Below are 23,629 nucleotides of genomic sequence, written 5' to 3'. Positions count from 1 at the left end.
ATTATTATTAATTGTATAGCATATCAGTCAGGAAGAGTTAGGGTTTAAAATTAGTATCATTTGGTATCAGTACTGAAAGCCGGGTATGGTACTGGTGCCGGTAATGTCACAAGATAGCCAGACTAAAGCTGAAACTGTTAGTTGATTATTCAACTAGTTCGTCGACAGAAAATGAATCCTCAACAATTTTGATAATCAATTTATCGTTTAAGTCAAAAATGCCCAAAATTCTCTGGTTCCAGCTCCTCAAATGTGAATATTTGCTGGTTTTCAAAGTCTTACATGACAGTAAATTGAATATCTTTGAGTTTTTGACCATTGGTTGGAAAAAATAAGACATCTGAAGATGTTTATCTGGGCTTTGGGAAATTGTTATAATCAAGAGATTCACACATATTGAAAACAACCTGTAGTTGCAGCCCTAAGCCAGACATGTTTACAAAGACCCAGGAGGACGAGTACAGGGAGGAAGCAGGAGGCTAGGGCTTGTGGGTTGTTGAATTTAGTAGGCTATATGTCAATGCGTCATTAGAGATTTTCCTTAATAATTAGACAGAATGAAGACAAGACAGGACTAAAATAGCATAAGACTGCACTAATACAAAGAAAGCAACATGAAAAACAAAACACAGAAAAGTAAAACAAACCAGAAAGTAAGAGCTTGACAAAAGAGGGGTAAGAAAGACAAATTTGTGCAGCAGTGCACTTGCTATGTAGTCACTCCCACCAGTGGTTAAATTCAGGCGAAAATGTTCTCAACGCTCCAGGCCTCTTGCCACCGCTCGGCTTATTCTGGCGTGTGTTAAGTAGGATGTGTGTGTGCGTGTAACAGATAGAGATTCAGACATCAGTCACGAGTGACCCTCTGTGTACAGTTTACACTTTAACATTGTCTGTGTTGAACTGCTCCTGATGGCCTCTACTTCTCTTAAATGAGAGTTGTGATTTCAACACAGCAGGAAGCACATTGTAAATACACTAACAACAATAAGAAGAGGCAGTTTTGCACTACTTCCTCAAACACTGTTCAGTGTACAAAAAAAAAAAAAGACAGTGGTCAGTCTACGCAGTGAAATGTGGTGCCTGCCTCTGAGATTTCTGTAGTGAAAGCTGAGCCTCGCTTTATCCTCTCCTTTTATCTCCTTCTCACACATACGCAAACAGTCATGCACACCCTCAGCTAGTCGGGTGCGAGCCAAGCGAAGCATCTACAACACCCACTTCAACCAATTGCCAACAACATCAGAAACACCTCATATGAAAATCTTTGACTAACACACAATCATACGCAATATTATTATCAGTGTTCCAAAACAACTTGTCAAGACCTTTTATATTACACCAGACAGGAACAGAAAAATATGGAAGGCTTAGTGGGGTCGACAATAAAAAGCTTTGTATTTGTACTTGTAGTGGCGGAGCCAAGACTAGGAAGGCATCAGAGGAAGAGTGTGACGACATGTGACTTCGCAGTTCCATCTGTGCTGAATGGATGTGCCAGACACACGCATAAAGTTACCCTGGCAACTGAGCAACAGCACTGGTTGGAGGTCACACAGAGAAAAAGCTTGATGCAGACCAAAACGCTCCCAGAATATGTATAGCATCTAGAAGCAGGCTACAAGATGACTGCTTGTGCACTCAGAAGGAAAATGAAAGTCAACTAGTGAGCTGCACTAAATCATGATGGCTCAATATACTGTTACACACAGACACATGCTGCATCTAGGAACATTTCACATAAACTGTGCAGTGAAGATGATGTAATACAGACCAGATAAAACATGAGGAAGACCAGGGGTTGCACTTGATGACGCAAAACCCCTACAGTGTTTTATCCCTTTCTCTTGTATACACATGGCTCTGATTCGGAGAGAGGGGAGTTTCATTTCACACACACTCAGATGTAATCTCTATCTAATCACATTTGCAGGCCTTGGACAGAGCAGTTACACCACAGTGCTGAACAGATGGGCTTACGTACACTAGGCATCTCTGGGATTAGCCAAGCCCAGAAGGTGGAGGTGGTATGTAGAGTTACCGAGGGGACAGTTTTTAAAACATATCTGGTGCTCAAATGAAGTTGAGGGAACTCTTATCCAAACAGCCGAGCTGATAAGGTATATGGAGATAGTAGTATTACGCCCGGGTAAGTGTTATGAATGATTTTCTCCCTCTGATTGCAACATGATCAACTGTTTCAATGGAGAGCTGTTGCAAAAGACAAATCATGTAGCCACAGATAATTATGTATGATACACAAAGTGATTTAAACGAAAATAAAGAAAGCCCTCTACCCATGTGACCTTCAGCATATCCTCCAGGCACACACACTGTTTCTGTTGGCAAGCAACAGATACACAACGTGACTTTTTTTTCTGTTTACAGTCAGGAAGAGAGACAAAGAACAGGAAAAACCCCAAAATACACAATGATAATTCAATGCCGCATTTGTACATATGTAGTATGGATGGGTCTTGTGTTGCTTCAGACAGACTCGCGGAAATCTCCACGCTGAACAGAATACTGAATCAACTATATTTTATTGGATTAAGTTCTAAGCTCTCTAGTACTAGAGCTACTTTGTAAACCTTTTAGATGTACCCTGTACATTCACTGACCACCGTCCTGAAGGCTACACTTTTACACAATTCACAGCTTCCTCCTCGGTTTGGCCTGAATCAAATGAAATAAAAAGGAAGATTCAAAACAGATTTCATCTCAGATATATAGAGGTACTGAGGACCTCTAGCATGTGGAAAGAATTGGATTTCATCTCCCCCTTTGGACTGAACTTTACCTGTAGTATTATCTAACCACTCAATCAAACAATGCTTTCAGAACTGGTATGACCGCTATCGTCAACACTATCTAATGAATAAACACATTCTGCATCTATTTCACTATTTAAAGAAGGCAGCTGAAAGCCAAATGAGATTGCTTCAGTCTTTTTCTGCACAACGCAACACCACAGTACTGTAAAAGCACGCCAGTCATGAGTCTGAACCACTGACCTCTGGGTCATATGTTAAGTGTTGAGAACAGCAGCGCCACACAGCAACACTAAATATCGATATGGAACATTCCTTAGAGTCTTTTAAAATGGGGTGAGAGCGGTGGCCAACGTCACACAGGACACTGACAAAGAGTGTGTTAGATAGGAGGTTTGAGCAGAGGGAGGCTTTGTTTATGAAAAAGGCGGACTAATAGTGAAGAGGGATGAGTACTAATTCTGCTTGACAGCTAATAGAGCTGGCCCACTCAAGTGTGTGCGTGGATATTCTTGACCCCACAAATTAAGGAAACAAAATGCAATCAACCACACATGAAGAAATAAAAACTGTGTCATTGGAGGAATTCAATTGAGTTCTTTAGATTTTAATAATGCAGCTTTTTGACAGAACATGTTATCAGACCCATCATTTTATAAATCTAAGTGTCTGGCATTGAGTTACAATAAACAGATATGTAATTGAAGGCCATCACTCTTCATACTAATAGTATCGATCCACAATGAGATTATATTAATGGAGGAAGACAGGAAGAATAGCTCAAGTGAAAGCCTTAACTGGGAGCCCCACCAGCTGAACTTGCTCATGCTCTAAAAGTTACCCTCATTTAAATCATTTCAGGGAATCAGGGTCGCCTTTACTAAACTGAAAATACCTTCACGACTAGCCTCCTGCGCCTATTTCTACTACCAGAAGATGCTATGGCTAAGACAAGACAGGCTATGGCTGTGCACAGTATTGTTCGTGGGTGAACCCACGCCACACCCAAAGCACTCCCCGGAGAGCAGCTGTGCGGGGGGTTCACCGCCAACGAGCTATCCGGAGCAGAGCGCCTGCAGTGTGTAGGCTGCAGCTAAATAAGCTCTGCTGGGCTAACAGCACAAATGGGTCGACATTAAGTCCCCCGTCTCCCTAAACAGCAGCGAACTGTGCGGCGACTAAAGTAAACAAAGTAAGGCTGCACGGGAGGAATCACAAATTGCCAACTCACTGACTCTATCCCAATCTTTTCTCTCTCAGGTTTCCATTATTAGCATGTTGCAAATCTCGCTAGCCCGATTCGTTAGCTTGGTGAGGGAGCGCATGATTTATTACCAGCAATATATCAAACTTCCCCAGTGGCGCTTCTTGGTGTGTGCGGTGGGCCGACCGTGTATTCACGTGGGTGGCGGAGAATAATAAAATAATGGATAAAATAAACCCACTAAATCCAGCTGCAGATGCACTGCATTACAAAAAAACAGCACTAGTCCTGCACAACATTTCTCTCACATCTCCTTGTCCCCTCCTCTTGATGGATGCCGATTTACTTTGATAAGGGAGCATCCTGCACATAAAAACAAACACACCCAAAACCATCCGTGGGGGCTTAACGTTACGTTAGCTAGCTAACCTAACCCCAACTCGACGGTTGGGGAGTGATTTACTAAATGATGTCGCAGACGATAACAAAGTTTGCCTCGCAGTGCTCTGTAACTCACCGAAGTGCGCCGTTTTTCCTCTTTCTTCTTCTGATATTCCAGTGGGCTCATCAGAAGACAGTAGACTACAGTTTTCAGGCTAACGCTCAGCACACAACGACGCGCCTCGCAACAGCTGTGCTCTGTTTTGAATGAGGACGAGATGCGCGGAGGACGGGCGGAGCTTGCAGCGTCCGCCCATCATCTAGACCAGCATCCAGACGGACTTAGTTTGGTTATATACACACAGCTTTTGAGAACGTCCACATTACATGTAGGTTATGTACAATGTCGGTTGAAATCTTGATAGATGAGGATGCTATTGTTGTACCAGACTGGACCGGTTAAGAGCACTGTGTGAATTGAAAAGAGCGCAAAGTTCATGTCCTTTATTCTTACTCCCTCTTGTGGTCCAACCACCGCTGTGCCCTAATGCAGTGGTTCTCAAAGTGAGGTCCGGGGACCCCAGTAAACAGGGGAATCATTTATTTTCACTATATTTCCATCCATAAGTAACACAATGACAGAATATATGACTACTCTGGTCATGGGTTTCATACACTTTCTGCAATAAAACATCTAAAAGCATACATCTTATCAGATGGGGGTCTATGGGACAAAATCTTAACAAATTGGGTCCGTGGTCTAATTTGTGTCAGTTTAGGGGTCCTTGACGTGAAAAAGTTTGAGAACCACTGTGCCTTAATAAACTCCAGGACAGTATATATTTGTACTGTTGTGAACAATTCAAACGTATTTATCAAAATATATAATATGTTCATCAGTTTTAAATTGTCCCCTTTTTTCACTGCAGACATTTTGACTGATCATCAGGAAAAGCACAGGTGTTAAAAACATTAATGGTCGCTAAGCAGCTTGAAAATTTGCCTTCATTCGTTTTGTTATTGACAATATATGTACCGTATATATGGTCCATTTCCACAGGGTTTTGATGAAAATAAATTTAAATAGAATATTTTTAAAAATGCCTATATTCTGCAGATGGTGCTATACATGATAATGAAATACACAATAGATATCCATACACAATAGTATGTAGGTTGATGAGACTAACTGATGCAGTGAGTTTAAACTGCCCATTAAACCTGTTAGTTCATTAACTTTTATGAGACAAATCATACACTTTTAAATGCATATTTGATAACCAACTGCTGTACATGAAATTTAAAATAATTTTTTATTGCTTTTACATTTTCTTGTATACATTTGACTGACTACAGTAATAAGTTAAACGGGCTCTCTGAATCCAATGTAAATGACACAAACAGACCCATTTAAGCATTCTATTATAAACTAATAACAGACCATCTACAAGCTTTGAACCCCCTGAACAGGCCTGAACACACACATAGGCTTGTTCACAACAACCTGACTGAACACCACATGTGGAGACAAACCAGCACCAAGTTAATTTATTGAAAGTGTTTCACTCTCCAAATTTGAGCTGCCTTTCCTTCTCTAAACCATGCAGCTCCCTCGCTCGATTCTTAAGCTCCTCTGCTTTTTTGTCATTCTTCTCTGTACCATCCCCAAGTTTGTACATGCGACTTGCGTTGGCGCAGCCCCACACATGTCCCAGCTCACAAGCCCTGTTGGCATACTTAAAGGCTTGAGTCATATCTGGTGGCAACCCTTTGGAGTTACCCTCAATGAAAAGAGCACTGAGGTTAAAGCAGGAAGGAGCAAAGCCACCCGCGCAGGCCTTCTCATAGTACTGCCGAGCTGCCGTAAGGTCCGGTTGTCCTTCCATAGCTCGTCCATCGTGAGCTAACAGGCCGACGTTATGACAGGCATCTATGGACTTCTTTCCTCCAGCATTACAGGAGCGGATGAAGCAGGAGTAGGCTTTTTGCAGACATTCAGTCACTCCACCTGGTGCAAAGATTTAGGAGATTGATGGAGATCTTAGCACTCTAAAGAAGTAATCTAAGTACTCACATCCCTCCCCTGAATGATAATAAATACATAGATTGTTTTTTTAATTAAATGTTAAGTCTAAAAAATATTTTAAAAAATAAACAAAATGTCCATCACAAGCCACCAGAGGCCAAACTGTTGTCATGCTTAAATAGTAAAACAAGAAAATCCTCAAAATCAACAGCATCAAACAGCAAATGTTTTTTTAAAGTATTTATCTGATCACAATATAAATTTGATTAATTTTTTTAAAATCAGTTAACTAATCATTTCAACACACTTTTCTATGTTGTACGTGGTCCGGTTAGTACCCCATATAAAACTCCAACAAAGCACCAAACTTTATGATGGTACCATATGTTTTGCTTGTAAAACCTCATATTGTACTGTAACCAGTAAATACAGTACAAACATAAAAGTCATGATCTAAAATAACATTAAGGACTTTGCTTGAGTACTTCATGTCACAGTAATGTGTCAACCAATAAGCCACATTGCAGGTGTACCTTTGCCTGTGATATGGTAAGCTCCCAGTTTATAGCAGCTCTCTCCAAAACCATTTGTCTCACAGTTATGTTTGAGCACTTGTGCCGTGGATTCGTAGTTTTTCTTCACCCCTTCCAAGTAATCGGCGAGCCTTTGGCACCCTAAGAAAGACATGTGACAGAAGAAAGGACATCTTAAACAACAAGGCAAAGTTATCAAACACAATTCACTCATCCTCATCTCCAGCTGGGGGCTTTCAGCACCACTGAGCAGGGTTTTTACCTTCAGGATCCTTCTCTTTGTAGCACTGGAAGCTGTACTCCACTCCCAAATTGTCCAGAAACTGTTTCACCTCATTCTCATCTTCAAAGTTTATGAGTCCAGCCATGCTTCAACTTGCGCTTCTGCCCTTTAAATGTACAGCAAACACATGTGCCGAAGGCTTTGTGCCCACTACCTCCACTGTTGCTTGTGACCTTGCAGTGGGATGAATGAGCGATGTTACAAAAGCGTTTCCTGAATTAAAAAAACTCACAACAGATGCCTGCCCTTAACTTCGGGTTGTTATTAAAACGCACTATAATTACAACTGTAATCGTTTTCCTTTGATAAAACAGAAAAGGGACTTAATCCTGACTTGGTCATGCGTCTCTTCAGCAGATAAACTCTTCCGGGGTCCATAACCATCCCTCCTAACGGGCTTCCGTAGTCCAGCCCCCTCAGTAATGTACTTCCAGTGCTGTGACCTTTACTGTATGTCTAGTCAAAAATAGACCTAGCTGCCCGCTGTGGAAACTACATTCTCCACCCGGGTCCTTTCTTCGGTCGCTGCATTGATTTGTCGATATATTTTAAACATGAATTCCTGCACAGCAGACAGCTGTCAACATTTTTTCTCGGAGAGCGATTTTCCGCAACGGAGGAAACAACAAGTGAGCTAGCTGACTAGCTCGTCGTCCTGTGCTCCTGTTTGCTGTCCAGTAGATTAGTATAACAACAGACTCTCAGACAGGTGATCGCTGCAAACTGAAACGACTGAAAACGGAGCCGCTCGACGGCCAGCACGCAAAGACACCTGCGTTTTGTTTTTTAAGGAGGAAGACACCAGTCTCGGTTGCATAAGCTACAACTAACGCTAGACTTTTTTAAACCATGGCCTGCAGTATCCTAAACACGGTGAGTTTCACTTTCGTCTCCAGGTAACTTGTGTGAGTTATGTGTCTGTGCTCTGTAGTTTGCAGGCTTTACACACACGGTTTCCTAGTACAGAGAAGTTTGAAAAAGGAACCAGTCAGTCAGTTATCGTAAGCACAACAACACTCCAGTTTTAGCCAGAAATCAGGGTTGAAATTACATTAGAGTTTTCCATAGAAGAATGAATTCCCGTGGTTGGAATATAACAACACAAATATCTTTTGCATGCCATGTTGCTGTTCTAATCGATAATAGAGAAGCCAACTAAGATGATTATATTTAGCAGGTTCCACACACCTGAGGCACAGTTTTCCAGCACACACACTCACACAGATACTTATAGGAAACTATCTTGATGAGCTAACAAAAGCCAGAAAAGCCACAGTTGATATCTTCACAAGTTAGTTTTTTATTACATTGCTAGTAATGTTGTTATTCTTGTAATTCGTGTCTATGTACTATTGAGTACAACAGATGAACAGCTATGTTTAGAATGTCAATATTGAACCGATGTGCTCTACAATACCCAAAGTAAAAATAAGTAAGAGTAAAATATACAATGAAGAAAAGTTCAGGTGAGGTATGTTTCTGTGCTCAGTCACTACAACGTGTGGTTATGTCAAACATCAACAAGCATCTTGCTTTTTTTCTTCAGGATGAGGCATCTCCAGCGTCTCTGACAGACCTGTGCCTCACCTATGTGAGCCAGAACCTGGAGCGTTTCTGTGTGAAGCGTCCCGATGGCTCTCTGTGCTTCAGAGAGGCTGTACTCTTCCCACAGGAGCTGGCAGACCAGCTGCTGGCCAAGATGGCCACTGAAGGTAACCTCCAAAAACACTCCTGAATGACGAAAGTTGGTGATTTCTGACTCTACACAACCACAGGACTAAAACTCCAATTTATAGTCTGCTTTTTACAAATTGAAAACCTTCTGTTTAACCCTTGATGAAAATGAAACTTCTTAAATTGCATACACCTCTTGAATGATGTTCAAAATCCTCTTCCATAGCCTTCTAAATTAAGAAAAATGTGTAAAATCTTTGAGCCACTGAATCTGATGTTATGTTATCATACAAACCAAAACCCAGCTCTAGATAAGCAGAGGTAGACTTGTGCAAGGCTCAGTTCTGTTCGGTCCTGCTGAAATCCCAAAGTTGCACCTTAACATGAGTTTGGTCCACTACAGGTCTGTTGAATGACAGCACAGTGGGTGTGTTTCGGAACTGTGAATACCTGCGGCTGAGGCGAGCGTGCATCCGTACTGCTCGTATATCTGCAGAGGCCTTCCAGAGAGCGCTCTGTCCTCATAGACTACTGGAGCTGGATGCTGCCAGGGTCAATGCAGACCTCACTATTCCTGATATTCTGCAGGGACTGGCCACCAATAAATATTGTCAGGTAAGAGTATGTCAAGTAATGTGAGGGAAAAAAAAAACGTAAGCCTAAATGAACTGAATATGATGTGGTTGCACTCATCTGTTTGTTGTTTTTTCCTCACACATCCTGCAGGAGTCCCTCCAGCGACTTGTCCTAACAGGTCTCACCATGTCCTCTCTGGAGGAACCAATCCGGCATCGCTTCAGCTCCCTCCAGGGCCTGCGCTCCCTCTCTTTAGCGAACGTAGACTTCTATGACTCTGGACTAGTAGACGTGTGTTCCCTGCCTCGGCTGGAGAGCCTCGATCTCTCCAACACCTCAGTCACCAACCTGAGCCCACTACTGGGCCTGAAGGAGAGGCTGCGCTCACTAACGCTACACCAGCTGAAAAGGCTGGAGATGAGCACCGCTCAGCTGCTGGGAGTCATTGGCCAGTTGGATGTATTGCAGGTTTGTGGAAGAGTGGAGCTGAGTGTGGCGCTTGTGTTTGTATTTGTTTATTGAGAAAAATACTTTCTTTGTGATTTCACAAGCCGTGTGTGTGTGTGTGTGTGTGTGTGTGAAACCCTGCCTGTGCAGCACCTGGATATCAGTGATGATAAACAGTTTACCTCTGACGTGGCTCGTCAACTGCTCGGTCAGCCAGGGATCCTGCCCACTCTCGTTTCCCTGGATGTGTCAGGGAGGAAACAGGTGTGTGTCTCTCTTTGAGTATTTCAGTTAACTTGCAAATAAAACATACCAGTTGTAGAGTACGTTTTTTTAATGTGTAAATGTTGCAGGTGACAGATGCCGCTGTTAAGGCGTTTGTTGACGAGAGACCAGGGATGACCTTTGTGGGACTTCTGGCCACAGATGCTGGTTTTTCTGACTTCCTCTCTGGAGAAGGAAACCTAAAAGTAGGAATAGATGCATACATTAACACTGATAACTGTGCATACAAATTCAGATGTGCTAAACCGTTGTTTTGTTTTTGTTGTGTTTGAACAGGTAACAGGGGAAGCCAACGAGACCCAGATCTGCGAGGCACTGCGTCGCTACAGCGAGAGAGAAGGTTTTGTGAGAGAAGCTCTGTTTCATCTGTTCAGCCTCACACATGTCATGGAGAAACCACGGCCTGACATCCTTAAGGTCATTATTTCTACTGTAATTATTTTATGCATCATGCATTACCACATATTTATTTGATGTGTCAGCCACATTTCCTCCCCTCATAGAGCTGATTTATAGTATTATGTCAAAACCCTACCCCTCTCCACCACAAGTTCCTCATCTGTCTAGTGAAACATAATTTAACTTCCTTCTTCTCTTGGCGTTTTCTAGTTGGTGGTTTTAGGTATGAAGAATCATCCTGCCACTCTGAATGTCCAGCTGGCAGCCAGTGCCTGTGTGTTCAACCTGACGAAGCAGGACCTGGCAGCAGGAATGCCAGTCCGGTTGTTAAGTACCGTCACTCAGCTTCTTCTGGAGGCCATGAGGACTTTCCCCAACCACCAACAGGTAGTTATATTCCCGCACTGCTGTCTCGGTGGCACGCATGCCATATCGATCACAGTAAACAAGAGCAGTTTGTCAAAACAACAGTGACTATATATAGCAAGCTTCACACACCTGATGCAGTTTCCCAGCACAGGGAAGTTTGAAACACACACTCAAACTATCTTGATGAGCTCAGCACAGTTGATTTTTCCACTAGTTAATTTTTTACTACATGTTTATGAATTTTGTTATCCCTGTGGGTAATTCATGTTTATGTACTTGTTGAGTACAACAGATGGACATGAAGGAAAACTTTTCATTCTTTTGTAACAGCTAAGTTTAAAATATCAATATTGAACTGATGTGCTCTACAATACACAAAGTACGAATAAGTAGGAGTGAAATACACAATGAATAAAAGATAATACAAAGTAAATAAAATGGGAATAATGATAAAGTAAAAAACTGTAGATTCCCAGAGCTGTGCAGAGTGAAAGTCTTATAAAAAGCATCATGTTAAAATATATTAGGTGTTAAAGTTAGGTTTACACTTCAGACTTTTTACCCTGAAGTATTTCAGCCACCTGTGTAAATATTCATTTGCACAGAACCTTCTTGTTTGGATAAATAGATTTCAGACATAACATACATGAAGCAACAAAATCCTCAGCTGCAGTTGGTCACAAACAAGACAGAAGTAATAATTCGAGTGTGAGCTGGGGTTGTCTGGGGCTAGAGGGTAAGCATGCAGGTGCACATGCTGGAACACCAGTAGGACTTTCCATCTCTCTGTAGGTTGGGAAACACCCACATACCATCATTAAATTGTGATAACCTGAAAATCCTGTTGTGTTGGGGAACACCCCACAATAACAAAAAAGTACAACTTCCTTTTTTTTGCTTTCTTTACCATGGCAATAAGGGTTTTATACATGCAAATATAAAACATAGTGCAGTTCAGGTCCATTGGGTGTTTTGTTAACCAGTAAAACAAATGTTAATCAGTGTAGCCTTTACTGGAACCAAACACAGGGATCTAGTTAGAACTGTATTATGGATTAGTTATTGCAGAAAGTAACATGTAAAGTCAAATGACTTATGCATAATTATGATACAGGATGTGGTATTAAAACAAAATAAAAGAGCAATACAAATGCAACTGAATAAAAGGGGCACAAGAAAAACAGCATACATAATGTTAACTTTAATATGTTTTTAACTACAGAATTGCATAGACCAAGAAAACTACTGTTTTGCCCTGCACAGGCTCTACATCAGACATGATAGAATATTTCTGTACATACCTTTTATTAACACTGTAGAGTAAAACAGAACTGATGAGGAGAGTATGTTTAGAGATCTTGTGAGCTCAATGTAGTCAGAGTTTGAGGTTTTGCACTGACGCCTGTTCTGGTTTCTCTGTCTTCAGCTGCAGAAGAATTGTCTGCTGTCTCTGTGCAGTGATCGCATTTTGCAGGAGGTCCCTTTTAACAGGTGAGAAATACACATATAGTTAAAAGATAAAAAACAAATCTGCCAAAAGAACTGTATGATTATAATAGAAATGTTTTTCTTTCACTTCCTGTTATCAAGGTTCGAAGCTGCCAAACTAGTGATGCAGTGGCTCTGCAACCATGAAGACCAGAACATGCAGAGGATGGCTGTGGCTATCATTTCCATACTGGCTGCTAAGGTATAGATTGCGTAGTTGTGTTAATATCACACATGTAGTTGTTCATGCATTCTATACACGTGTCAAGTTAAACTCTTAGATGTTTGTCTTTCCCAGTTGTCCACAGAGCAGACGGCTCAGCTTGGAGAAGAGCTGTCCATAGTCAAGGTAAGATTCTCATCTCTGCTGTATTCTCTCTGCCTTTAATTTACCGAAAAAGGTTTCAAATTTTCAATGCAAATATGCTCTTTTCCGCCCGCAGCAACTGCTCCACATTGTGCGTCAGAAGGCTACTCAGGGCATGGTGGACGCCACCCTCAAATTTACACTCAGCGCACTCTGGAATCTCACCGATGAATCGCCAACAACTTGCCGCCATTTCATCGAGAACCAGGGACTGGACCTGTTCATTAAAGTTCTAGAGGTACACTGACATGTCAGCATGTTCGTGTAAATAAACGATAAGCATACGTACAAAACAGCTTAAAGCTGATTACCATGCTAGTTAATCATCACCCTCAATCACATGTTGGTTTGTTTAAGTATGTATGCCTGTTGGGCCGGCTGACTCACTGTTGTTTTGTATCCATACCACCCCCTCCTCCCCCAACCCTCTCTGCAGTCCTTCCCCAATGAGTCCTCTATTCAGCAGAAGGTTCTAGGTCTGTTGGTGAGTTTACTGCTTTTTTATATACCCTGTAGAAAAACTGAATATTGAATAAATTAACAATATAAAGATATCATTATTCCCTCTTCGCCCTTTGTTGTGTAGAACAACATAGCGGAGGTCGGGGAGCTGCACGGAGAGCTGATGGTGCAGGGCTTTCTGGACCACATCAGCACTCTGCTGCACAGCTCAGAGGTGGAGGTGAGCTACTTCGCCGCAGGCATCCTCGCACATCTGACGTCCCGAGGAGAGGAGGCCTGGAAGCTCAGTCCCGATCTTCGATCGTCACTGTTGGAACAACTGGTAGGAATAAGCATCATGCACATAAATATGCAGGTTTTTTGAAAAGTTGGTTTTGAGTCTCATGCATTTGTGTGTCTCTCCAGCATGCTGTTATTATGAAGTGGCCCGCACCAGAGTGTGAGATGGTGGCCTACAGGTGAGATTCAGTTTCTCCATAGTATTTATAAAGAAGGGAATCGATTACATTAAAGGAAGTAAGTTCATAGCTAAAGTGTTGAGGTGTTCATGGAAGAGCTGAGTTATCAGGTGTTTCTTAAATGTACCATGGAACAGGTTGTCAATAGGATGCTCAAAGTGCATCTGAACTTTTTCATGGATTTAAGAGACATTTAGCTTTATATGATGGTGAGATTAGACTTATTAATCATTATGACCAAAACCTTTATCTAGTATTACTGACAAAAGGAGAATAAACAAAAATAACAGAAATAAACACTTGCTCGAGTGATAAAATGAGGATTTGGGGTCTTTCTGACAGATGGATTCAAATGATCTGTTTTAAGAGGACACCTTGAAAAACAAGTCTGTAAAATGTTCTGCATACTTAACTTTATATTTTATTTATTTATGTTTGTGTGAGTTGTTCTAATAAGGCTATAGACAATCAAATTGTCAAAACCATAGCATAAACTTCTGACATACATAGTAAATATATTCTTATCGTCTTTCATTCTGTAGGTCATTTAACCCCTTCTTTCCCCTACTGGAGTGCTTTCACACCCCTGGTGTCCAGCTGTGGGCTGCCTGGGCCATGCAACATGTCTGCAGCAAGAACGGTGAGACACAAATACATACATGCACATCCACAACTAAGTGTGATTCTGGTAATATACACTTCACACTTCCTTTTACTGACATCAGATAAGGCAGTTACTTTCTCACATATTGATATCGTGTGAACCTGTGTGTCTGCAGCCGCTCGCTACTGCAGCATGTTGTTGGAGGAAGGCGGCCTCCAGCAGCTTGAGCAAGTTCATACACACCCACAGACGCACAGAGATGTCAAACTGTTGGCTGAGAGCATTCTGGAGAGCCTACAGCGCCACAGAGCCCGCACCGGCCAGCCTGCACTTACGCACACAAGTCGCCGCCCGCCGCCACAATAACCTCACAGAGGTAAAGACGCACACACACACACACACTAGTAGTCATTTAGCATCTCACCCCTCACATTGGCTGGAAATTTTTCATTCTTTTACATTTTCTCTTTCAGAAAAAATGATGCTCCCTGACCAAGAGGAGGACATAAGCTGAGTCCCACCACAGAGGGGATTTTGTATTTGTGTGTATGCATATCGCACGCACAAACACTCGTATCAAGTATCCCCAGAAAATATACATAAAAGGACGGAGACTTTGCAGTTCTTTGCACACACACTAACCTTATTTATTTTCTTTGTGTTTGTTTCAAAACAAAAATATTTCTGTGTGCTAATCTTGTGATAAAAAAAAAAAAAAAAAATTCAACTGTTGGTTTAAGCTCAAATCTCAACATCTCCTGTTGGTCAGACATCGGAATCATGATGATTTTTATACCAAAAACACATCAGTGCATACATACGAATCTCAATTTAAGATCAAGCCCCCCCCCCTCTCCAAAAGCTCAGCTGAGGGTCGACACCCTCCGGCCCCTGTATGTTACTGAGGGTTCTGGTTGTCTAAATTGGTTGATTAGCTCATTAAATATACGCATGACGCTGCTGTGAGCTCAAGCATGCTGGAGTTTGTCTGAATGCTTGTACTGTTCATTTTAGGAATGCCTGCCTTTTCTTTTGTTTATAGCAGTGTTCTATTCACTGAAACCCATGCCTCTGGGTCTGCAATAGTACTGTTGCTCTCCTCTTCATTTAGTCTTTTATCAGCTAATGCCTTTGATTTGATGTGACGGGACACTTGCCTAGGGTGTGTTCAGTGGGTTCAAATGTTCAAACATTACAGAGGAAAACCTAACTTATAGAGAAATAATATATCTTTGAGAAGATTCAGTGCTTTTTCTTTTCTAAATAAACCGTATCAGTTGCGAAATTACACCGAATTAATGCTGCGGCCATTCGATAATGTCTGGTGAGTACAAAAGTCCTTTCTGGACACAAATGGCAATAATGATGTGGTCAGTATAGTTATGATGGATGTACATGTGTATTAAGTCACAGCTGTTTTTCTCTTTGAGGAAACTGTTTATATATTATTGGTATGTTCACTGTGCTTCCTAATGTGTCAGAGTGTCTTAAAGACAGAGGCAGCACTTCTGTTGAGCATGTGTGTATGTACGTCTGTACAAGTAGCTGCATCTTAAAGAGTGTATGTAATTTGTACATAATAGAAGATGGCAAAGAAATAGTAATGGTTTGTTTAGGACCGGTTGAACTGGTTGCATGGAAATTATTATATTGTATGTTCCATTGTTTGTCTGACTTCCCGTTAATTAGATTTTTTTTTTTTTTAAAGCGGGGTAAACAAAGGAGGAATGTTATTTACCCAGGAGAGAGCGTAGGTGGTGTTATCAGAAGTATTCAAGGTTATTTCTCTGTGTTCTGAAATGGCAGTGTGACTTTAGTATCCACCAGGATGTAATTTACCAGATATACGTCTGCTGTCCAGAGAAGCCAGCTGACCTTGATGCCCATATTCTCCTTTTTCATCTGATGTCTTGATTCTCGTAAAGGCTCCCGTCATCGTTCTCTATGCAATCCAAGTAGGTGTTGCTGTCAAAGCCCTGATATAGTGATGACAAATTTTGAGGAAAAGTGGGTCTTTGCTTCAGCAGGTATACCAGTGGTAAAACTTATATGAATGGAAATAAAAATAAAATATTGGGCTACAAAGGGCAATGGTACACTAAAACAGCCACACACATCACCTCATCTGCTCAGTGAGTTATGGCCTTACTGTGTTCTTTAAACCAGGTGTCGTTTTATAAGCTTGCTTCTTATGCATAGGTCCTGAGCAGATAGAAGAACCTGTTTTGTTTTTTTTGTTCTTTCCTGTTGCTCCTGTTTACCTTGGATTGTTTAGTTGAGCCGCTGAACATCGCCCGGGATGAAGGCCAGTTTTTGGCAAAAATGTAATTAAGATGGAAGATGCAAAAGTGTGGATACTGTATGTCTGCTATGACTGTGCCATGTTGCTGCTGAGAGTCATGTTTTCAAGTTTGGAAATAAAGAATGTACATTCCCATAAACTGGAGATGACAACTGTGTCGTCTTTTTTTATTCAGTCACCTCACAAAGATGAGCTTCATATCAACCATGAAGTATAGAACGTGTGAGTAAAAGTAAGAAACTGCCATTAGGAAAAGCTTTTTTTTTATTCATATTATTTTTATTGTCATATTATGTTGTTGTGTTTTGGATCAAATGAAATCAAATCTGTCTCATCCTGAGTGTCACGAATGCAAACAGTCACCACTGGATGGTCACGCTGCCCTAAACTAATGTATTGACACTGGCTGGGATGCACACAGACAATCAATGGGAGTTAATTGTCAGACAATCAGACATGGGGTTAGAGAGAGTGCTTTGCCTCTGTGTCTCTCACTTATGAGTCACTGAAACTCAGTGACTCAGAAGTGTTTATTCTCCAGTGTACCGCGGAGGTCTCTTCTCTATAAAGGCAGCCATACCCTCTTTTCTGTCACGCGTGGGAATGACCTGAGAAGAGAGGGCAAATGTTACAGCAGGACAACAGTAATCTGACCACAGATGACCTCCGAGAGTTTCACAAATGTCAGATTAGAGCTGAATGTAACTTAAATTATGTGCGCTGCTTATATTGTCATTTTTAAGGATAATAAAGCATGTATTAAAGTTCCCGAAAACATGGCTTCAAATCAAATCAAAGTATTTTTCTATAACTTTAAATATTCATGACTTAATAGGAAACTATCAAAGTAAAAAGCACACATTTAGTTATTTACTGAGAGTTTAACACTCAAACAAAAACTTCTAACTAAGCAGAAAATTGTGTTCGTGTAGGACCTGATTGCTCATAGTAAAAAGGTGACTGAGAAAATACATTTTCAGGGTCTTTCAAGTATTAATATATATATGTACTGGAACTCTTACCCGAGCATAACACATCCTCTCTATTGCCATTGCTGAACTGATGTCGACCTAGAAGAGACAGATCTCAGTCACAACAATCACTGATGTAAAAAAAAGAATTATATATATATATGTATAAAGAAATGTAATCTATGAATCACAATGTACCTCAAAGCCTCTGTTCATTGCTTCTTTTGCCATACGCACAGCGATAGGAGCCTGGGCAACAGAAATGAGACACAATTTGTAAAAACATGTAAAAAAAAAAAAAAAAACATTGAAAAAAAATAGAAAAATCACTGAAACATAAAGAGAACGTCTGGTCCTTCTCTTATAATCCTAGCAGTTTTTCCAAGGAGTCACTTAAATACTACAACAAACATCTAAAGGCTTACACAGCTTATTATCTGCTCCATCCTACCTCCTTTTCATTCAATGCAAACTCCTGTCAATTATTCAATCCACACCGACACCCGCACATGTTTGTGAGTGTGTGTGTGTCGTGCTATTTGTGGTCTGTTTCTCCACTTGACTGCCACTTGGGCCCTGCTGCCGACTGTGGGCATCTGAACTGGAGTGAAAGAAATATGGAACGACAGAGGCCTGCAGAGAGGGAGAGATAGAGAGGGGAAGGTGGTGAAGGAAGCAGCAGGATGGGAAAAAAGAGGAGGACGAAAAAGAGAAGAGACGAGTTGTTGAGAAAGGGGGGGGGGGGGGGGGGGGGGGCAGGGAGCAGGAGGTAAGAGAGCAGGTCCCTTGCCTGGAGGAGGAGGGATGCATCACTATCTGAGCTGTAGCAGAGTGAAAAAGTGAGTGTATTCTAACCTGAGGCAGTATCTCTCTGGCCAGGCTGAGTGCCTCTCTGTAGGCAGCGTCTCCTGTCTGGTTCTGTTCCACAGCTCTGTTTACGAGCCCCATCTCCAGAGCTGTCTGCCCTCCCACACGCCGACCTGATAAACCAACAAAGAGAGAGAGAGAGAGTGACACACAAAGCCCTCGCTGAACGACAAGCATCCTATGTGTCAGTGTTTCTGTCAAACCACCTGTGAAGATGAGCTCTTTGGCCAGAGTCATGCCGACCATCCGTGGTAGACGCTGACTGCCCCCTGCAGGACAAAGCACTTCAAGGTCAAGCTCTTGCAGCTGCTTTGTCTCTTTACTTAGACACTCAGTACTGTGAAAGGTCATTTGTGAGTGCAAGTGTGACCTCTTGTCGTCTTACCCGCCCCTGGGAGCAGCCCCCGTGTTGTCTCAATCAGACCCATCTGTGCAGAATACGCTGAAACACACATACACACACATATAAAGGACAGTTGAAGGTCTGTACTGCTGGGTGCCATTAAGCCAGGGAGGGCATAAAGTCTGACTGATGCCTCTGTCAGAGGAGCAGACGCAAACACCTGCTCACCTAGCTCCTCAGCGCTCAACCAATCACTGAGCTGCCGGGACTGATTTAACCAATCGCATGTAGATTCAGCTACACGAGCAGTTGGGCAGATGTGTCTGGCCTCAGCAGCTATCATCAGTCCCTGAGCTCATCAACTGATCGTTATTGCGGGGTGAAAAGCCCATATCTCCAAGCTTCTTAGCAGCTAAAAAGAGCAGCCTCAATTTTAGCTTGGCCCTGTTTGTATTTCTGTGGTTTTTAAACAGTTTCATACAGTAAGTCCACATTAACTCAAAAAAAAAAAAAGGAAGGACATATTACAAAAAAGGAGGGTGTAGCAATTCAAAAAATTCCCAGTTGATGACACTTGAAACATTACAGTGATTACAGTGAAAAAAATGATTTGCAACATAAAAAATGTCCATCAGATAAAGGCATTAGATACAGAAAATAAACTGTAAAAATCTAAAGGAATAAACAAATGACTTCTACATCTTTAAAACTTCTACAACATTACAAATGGGCTCATCTCCTGTTTACACATATCCATTATCCTCTAATCTACACTGATGGGACAGGGGAGTTGTCAGTCTCAAGAAATGGCCCCAAGTGGATTTAACTATCCTCCTCTCTCCTGTTTGGAGTCAACCACTGATCTAATATGACTGGATTAGTGACAGCTGTGAAGAGAGCATGACATCCCCTTTCTAACCTTATTAACATCACCTGAAGGAAAATGAAAGAAGAATGTTAAATGTATTCAAGCTTGACGCAGACTCGCGCAGTTTAAGAGTTGACAGGTGAAGGTTCAGTGTTCACTCACCAGCAGAGCGAAGGTCACAGGCCAAGGCCAGCTCAAGGCCACCTCCCAGAGCTGCGCCGTCCACCGCAGCGATGGTCGGCATGGGCAACAACGCTGATGGGACAATAGAATAAACTTACTCAGGGTAAAAAAGGTGAGTTTATTCATCCATCTATCTATCCTTCCATCTTTGTATCTATCTATCTCACCTATCTGAGTCATGAGGGATCGCAGGTTGTGAACAAACAGATCGGACTCAGAGTTGTTCATCAGAGCTCTCTCTTTCAGGTCGGCACCTGTACATACATCAAAACACGCACTGTCACCCATCATTTAGACAGTTTTTGATCACAGATGTAGACGGCGGGCAGGTTTCAGATGTTCCAGAGAACACTCACCTGCACAGAAAACCCCCGGCACCAAACTCCTGAAGACAACCACACGCACTGCTGAGTCATTGGACAGAGTGGACACCAGCTCCCTCATCTGCACACACAGGACACTGTGTCTCAGTTAGTGTGTGTGTGGTGTGAGTGTGTGTGTGAACATGGCGATGTAGAGGTCTGCTCACCTGTGACACAAACACATGGCCCAGAGAGTTTCTTGCCACATGTCGGCACATCAGCACCTCTGCTATACCTGAGGAAGAGACACAGCAAACAGAGAAAGAGAAGGCAGCAACTAACTATTAACTCTCATAGTTTTTATCAACCTACTGTTTCATTGTACTGTTCAATTGTCAAAACTGCTGATCAGCTATTGATTTCAGCACTTTAGGCTGTGATCTTGATGTGCTATATCATGACTCTCTACAGTCAAATCAGTATGGAAGTTGGTTCCTGTTGGGGAAATAAATAAATAGATAGATAGATAAACAAATAGCATATTTCATAATTCCAACTGTATTTATAACTTCATAGTGATGTAATAATTACAGCATTAATCGATTAATCGATTAGTCAATCAACTAAAATTAATAGAAAACAATTTTGATAATTGATAAATAAAAAAATGGCCAAAAAATGGGATGTTCCAGCTTTTCAAATGTGAGAACTGGCTGATTTTCCCTGTCTTATATTGTAATTGATTAAATATATTTGGTTTTTGGACTGTTGGTCAGACAAAACAGGTAATTTGGTGACATTGCCTTGGTTTCTAGGAAATAGCGATGGTCATTTATTCACAATTGTATAATGTTTTACAGACAAAGTGTTTAACCCAAAAAAATAATCAATACTTAAAAAATAATCATTCGTTGCAGCCCTAATGAAAATAATTTACAAAAACTCACTTGATAAGTCATAATTATGAGGTAGTCATGTATTTTTATCTTCTGTTTTTTCATATATTTATTCATTTATTTCCTCGGCAGGAATGGGCTTCCATAAAGTCAAAACATGAATTTCTGAGACATGCTCCTGCCTGATAATGCTTTTCAGCTCAGAAAAACTTTTCAGACGTACACATTCATGGAAAATTTGTTTAAAATCACAATCGAGTTTTGTAAAATAGATTCTGGTACAGAGTCTAGTTTGTAGTATATTATTAGTTTCCTCAATACTAAACCCATTTTAATCCGGAAATACTGAGACGGTGTCAGTGAATGTGGACAATGCTGATCGCATGAAAGTGAATCCCTACCATTGTCTTCCCCATCCAACCGCTTCAGATCCACCTCTACAGCAGCTTCCGCCTCTGTATGCTGCTTACGGCTGAGTGCGCGGCTGTAACCCGTCAGAGAACGACCTCCACCGGCCAGCTGTCGCGTTCTGTCCCGGGGGGTCAGATACGGTGTTCGTGCGTGTGTATCCGGCAGAATTACACCCAACCACCTCGGCCCCACCAGTCTGCAAAGGAGAGTTGTCATGTTTATTTATCATTCGCCGTTACAGACAGGAAGCTTGTCCGGAAAGTTGCAGGAAGTTTAGTGCAGGTTTCTTCCTGTCTGAGAAGGAGGGACTTGACCGCCCCTGACTGTCAAATCAGCATCAGACAGGTTCATGCAAGGTAGTGGACCCCAGAGATAAAACCTTATGATGCATTGAAAGTAACTTCTATTTTGGTAAATAGGGGGGGATTTTTATACTACCTGATACCACTCACTATTTCACTCAGCAAGACAAAGCTGTAATTGTGAAAGTTTATTTTACTTCCTCTGTCCACTCATCCTGTCGTCTGCTCTCTCTCTCTCTCTCTGTCTCTCTCTCTCTCTCTCTCTCTCTCTCTCTCTCTCTCTCTTTCTCTCTCTCTCTCTCTCTCACACACACACGTACACATACACAAACACACTGTCCTCCAGCCTGGTGTCCTGTCTCTGGAGTGTCCAGTCGTTGGCCAGACAAAGCAGGGTGTTGAGATAAGGTTTTCCGTCAGGCTGCTCATGTCTAGTCTGACCATGCATTATTGAGCAGGTCTTTACAGGTTATGCAATTACACAGTCAGGCATTGGGTCTGATGGTGCAACAGTCTGAGCAGTGTGTGTGTGTGTGTGTATCCACATGCATGTGATACAGACGGGAGAGTCAGATATTGACCATAAATGACACATTACAGTTCAACCTTTTACCATTCAGGTACATCAGATTGCATTTATATTGATCTGATTACTTCCCTTCTGCCAACGGCAGCACATTTTATTGTCCATTTTATTGGTGTCTGGCTTTGTTTACTCTTGGTAATTAACATGGATGTCAGTGACTCTGGGCAGTCAATCATGTTAATTTGTAACTGAGATGTAAATGTATTATAAGGGTAGAGTGTAGATGGATGTTTGTGCTGGAGGGTGTTGGGTCAGGAGGGTTGGCAGGATCAGGTGGGTTAAGTGAAGCTGAAACTATAGCTTATACCTACAGTATAACTGTATGTAACATAGACAGATTAGATAAAAATAGAGAGAAAGAAGAAAAGAAAAGGAGAAAGGAGACATACGTTACTTAGATTTGCATTTGTCTATAGGTTCTGTTGCAGTGAAGTGAAATGTCACCTGATTGATTTCTAAGGTTCTGGTCTGGAAGAGAACAGGTGGTTTAGATTTGCTGTCTGGCAGGTGTGCATTGGTTTTCTCATGTGTACGTGCCTTGAGATGGAAAACTGATGGTAGATGACGCTCACTGTTTGAATGTGACGGTGTGTGACAGAACCTGAGCCTGATGGACTGTAACTGACACTGCCAGTATATGTCTCTGGACAAGACACACAGGTTGGACACACATCCAAGCAGGAGCACAGTCCACCCACAGGGAACACTGATGCCTTTTAAGAGCAACCTGCAGGCATTACATAAGAGGACAAAGGAGAAAGTTGTTTTTTTTTCCAGCATGCTTCAGCGATTTTCATGCACATCTCCTCCCTCCGAGCCCTGTTGGTAGCATCATTTCCTGGCTTTAGCTGGGTAGATACGCCGCCCCTTCTGTCGACAAACATCCTGGACATGGCACAAAGTCCTCATTTTCCACACTGTACATGATGTCAGCCACACAGCATTTCCCCTCCCATCCTGCAGGGGTCAGTCTTGTATCAGCAGGATGATTGAAGGAGCACTATGCTCTGTCCTGTTGCTCCTCTGCTCCCTTTACTCTCCAGTGCAGTCATTACTTCTGTTAGGCTTGCTGTCCAAGTAAATGCACGCCCCCCTGTTCCCACCATCCCTCTTTAAAACATGGTTCTTTTTAGTCTTCCTGCTCCACCTTCTCTCCTCTGTCTCCCTTTCCTCCCATCAGAGGAGGCAGGTGACGTGAGCAGGGCGCAGAGTCGTGTCTAGACAGTCCTCCAGCATCAGCCTCATCAAAGGCCGGGGTTGACTTTGGGCGG

General features: G+C 42.0%; 4 protein-coding genes across 12 annotated transcripts in view; 1 reads left to right on the top strand and 3 right to left on the bottom strand.

Moving 5' to 3' along the window:
- The window catches only part of ralgps2 (Ral GEF with PH domain and SH3 binding motif 2), an 82,150-nt gene extending 77,381 nt beyond the window's left edge, over positions 1–4,769 (bottom strand). For 4 of the 6 annotated variants that reach the window (XM_067597438.1, XM_067597440.1, XM_067597439.1 and 1 more), the window contains exon 1: positions 4,493–4,768. The gene's annotated coding sequence lies outside the window, so the exon portion shown is untranslated. Of the gene's footprint in view, positions 1–4,492 lie in introns of all 6 variants that reach the window. The other 2 variants (XM_067597441.1, XM_067597444.1) reach the window with 1 other exon arrangement.
- An 881-nt stretch (positions 4,770–5,650) lies between these two features.
- Positions 5,651–7,609, bottom strand: coa7 (cytochrome c oxidase assembly factor 7). Of its 2 annotated transcripts, none has more exons than XM_067597451.1 (4): positions 7,431–7,609; positions 7,178–7,304; positions 6,916–7,056; positions 5,651–6,364 (listed from the first exon to the last, which is right to left on the bottom strand). In XM_067597451.1, exons 2-4 carry the CDS (start codon positions 7,281–7,283, stop codon positions 5,919–5,921), a joined length of 693 nt encoding a protein of 230 aa, XP_067453552.1. In that variant the 5' UTR covers positions 7,284–7,304; positions 7,431–7,609; the 3' UTR covers positions 5,651–5,918. The 2 variants fall into 2 exon arrangements, with proteins under 2 accessions (XP_067453552.1, XP_067453553.1); XM_067597452.1 differs by having other exon boundaries at positions 7,533–7,609.
- A 47-nt stretch (positions 7,610–7,656) lies between these two features.
- On the top strand, positions 7,657–15,099 carry zyg11 (zyg-11 family member, cell cycle regulator). Its single transcript, XM_067597437.1, has 18 exons — positions 7,657–8,071; positions 8,745–8,910; positions 9,276–9,487; positions 9,599–9,916; positions 10,046–10,159; positions 10,249–10,365; positions 10,457–10,597; positions 10,790–10,966; positions 12,375–12,439; positions 12,539–12,638; positions 12,735–12,785; positions 12,880–13,041; positions 13,240–13,287; positions 13,390–13,587; positions 13,671–13,723; positions 14,266–14,363; positions 14,503–14,703; positions 14,801–15,099. The coding sequence occupies exons 1-17, from the start codon at positions 8,048–8,050 to the stop codon at positions 14,691–14,693; spliced, it is 2,235 nt and encodes a 744-aa protein (XP_067453538.1). The 5' UTR covers positions 7,657–8,047; the 3' UTR covers positions 14,694–14,703; positions 14,801–15,099.
- Positions 15,100–16,550: 1,451 nt separating this feature from the next.
- echdc2 (enoyl CoA hydratase domain containing 2) lies at positions 16,551–21,775 on the bottom strand. Of its 3 annotated transcripts, none has more exons than XM_067597449.1 (11): positions 21,461–21,770; positions 20,391–20,458; positions 20,218–20,305; positions 20,029–20,115; positions 19,841–19,933; positions 18,853–18,909; positions 18,674–18,736; positions 18,456–18,580; positions 17,799–17,849; positions 17,652–17,699; positions 16,551–17,237 (listed from the first exon to the last, which is right to left on the bottom strand). In XM_067597449.1, the coding sequence occupies exons 1-11, from the start codon at positions 21,684–21,686 to the stop codon at positions 17,160–17,162; spliced, it is 984 nt and encodes a 327-aa protein (XP_067453550.1). In that variant the 5' UTR covers positions 21,687–21,770; the 3' UTR covers positions 16,551–17,159. The 3 variants fall into 3 exon arrangements, 2 of the variants coding, with proteins under 2 accessions (XP_067453550.1, XP_067453551.1); XR_010929321.1 differs by lacking the exon at positions 16,551–17,237 and adding an exon at positions 18,052–18,233 and having other exon boundaries at positions 21,461–21,775; XM_067597450.1 differs by lacking the exon at positions 21,461–21,770 and having other exon boundaries at positions 20,218–20,321.
- Between the last annotated feature and the right edge of the window lie 1,854 nt (positions 21,776–23,629).

Source organism: Thunnus thynnus, chromosome 8, assembly GCF_963924715.1.
Source record: "Thunnus thynnus chromosome 8, fThuThy2.1, whole genome shotgun sequence".
NCBI lineage: Eukaryota > Metazoa > Chordata > Actinopteri > Scombriformes > Scombridae > Thunnus > Thunnus thynnus.
Note: the sequence above shows the minus strand (reverse complement) of the source record. Positions and strands in the feature narration are given on the sequence as shown.

Coding starts and splice junctions, on each gene's coding strand:
- echdc2 (XM_067597449.1), bottom strand. CDS start 21,686: ATGACAACTCTCCTTTGCAGACTGGTGGGGCCGAGGTGGTTGGGTGTA. Junction 17,700..17,798: donor CAATGAACAGAGGCTTTGAG/GTACATTGTGAT, acceptor TGTCTCTTCTAG/GTCGACATCAGTTCAGCAAT. Junction 17,238..17,651: donor AGAGGATGTGTTATGCTCGG/GTAAGAGTTCCA, acceptor CTCTCTTCTCAG/GTCATTCCCACGCGTGACAG.
- coa7 (XM_067597451.1), bottom strand. CDS start 7,283: ATGGCTGGACTCATAAACTTTGAAGATGAGAATGAGGTGAAACAGTTT. Junction 7,057..7,177: donor CAAAGAGAAGGATCCTGAAG/GTAAAAACCCTG, acceptor TGTCTTTCTTAG/GGTGCCAAAGGCTCGCCGAT. Junction 6,365..6,915: donor TTACCATATCACAGGCAAAG/GTACACCTGCAA, acceptor TCTTTGCACCAG/GTGGAGTGACTGAATGTCTG.
- zyg11 (XM_067597437.1), top strand. CDS start 8,048: ATGGCCTGCAGTATCCTAAACACG. Junction 10,366..10,456: donor CTGGAGAAGGAAACCTAAAA/GTAGGAATAGAT, acceptor GTGTTTGAACAG/GTAACAGGGGAAGCCAACGA. Junction 13,588..13,670: donor CGTCACTGTTGGAACAACTG/GTAGGAATAAGC, acceptor GTGTCTCTCCAG/CATGCTGTTATTATGAAGTG.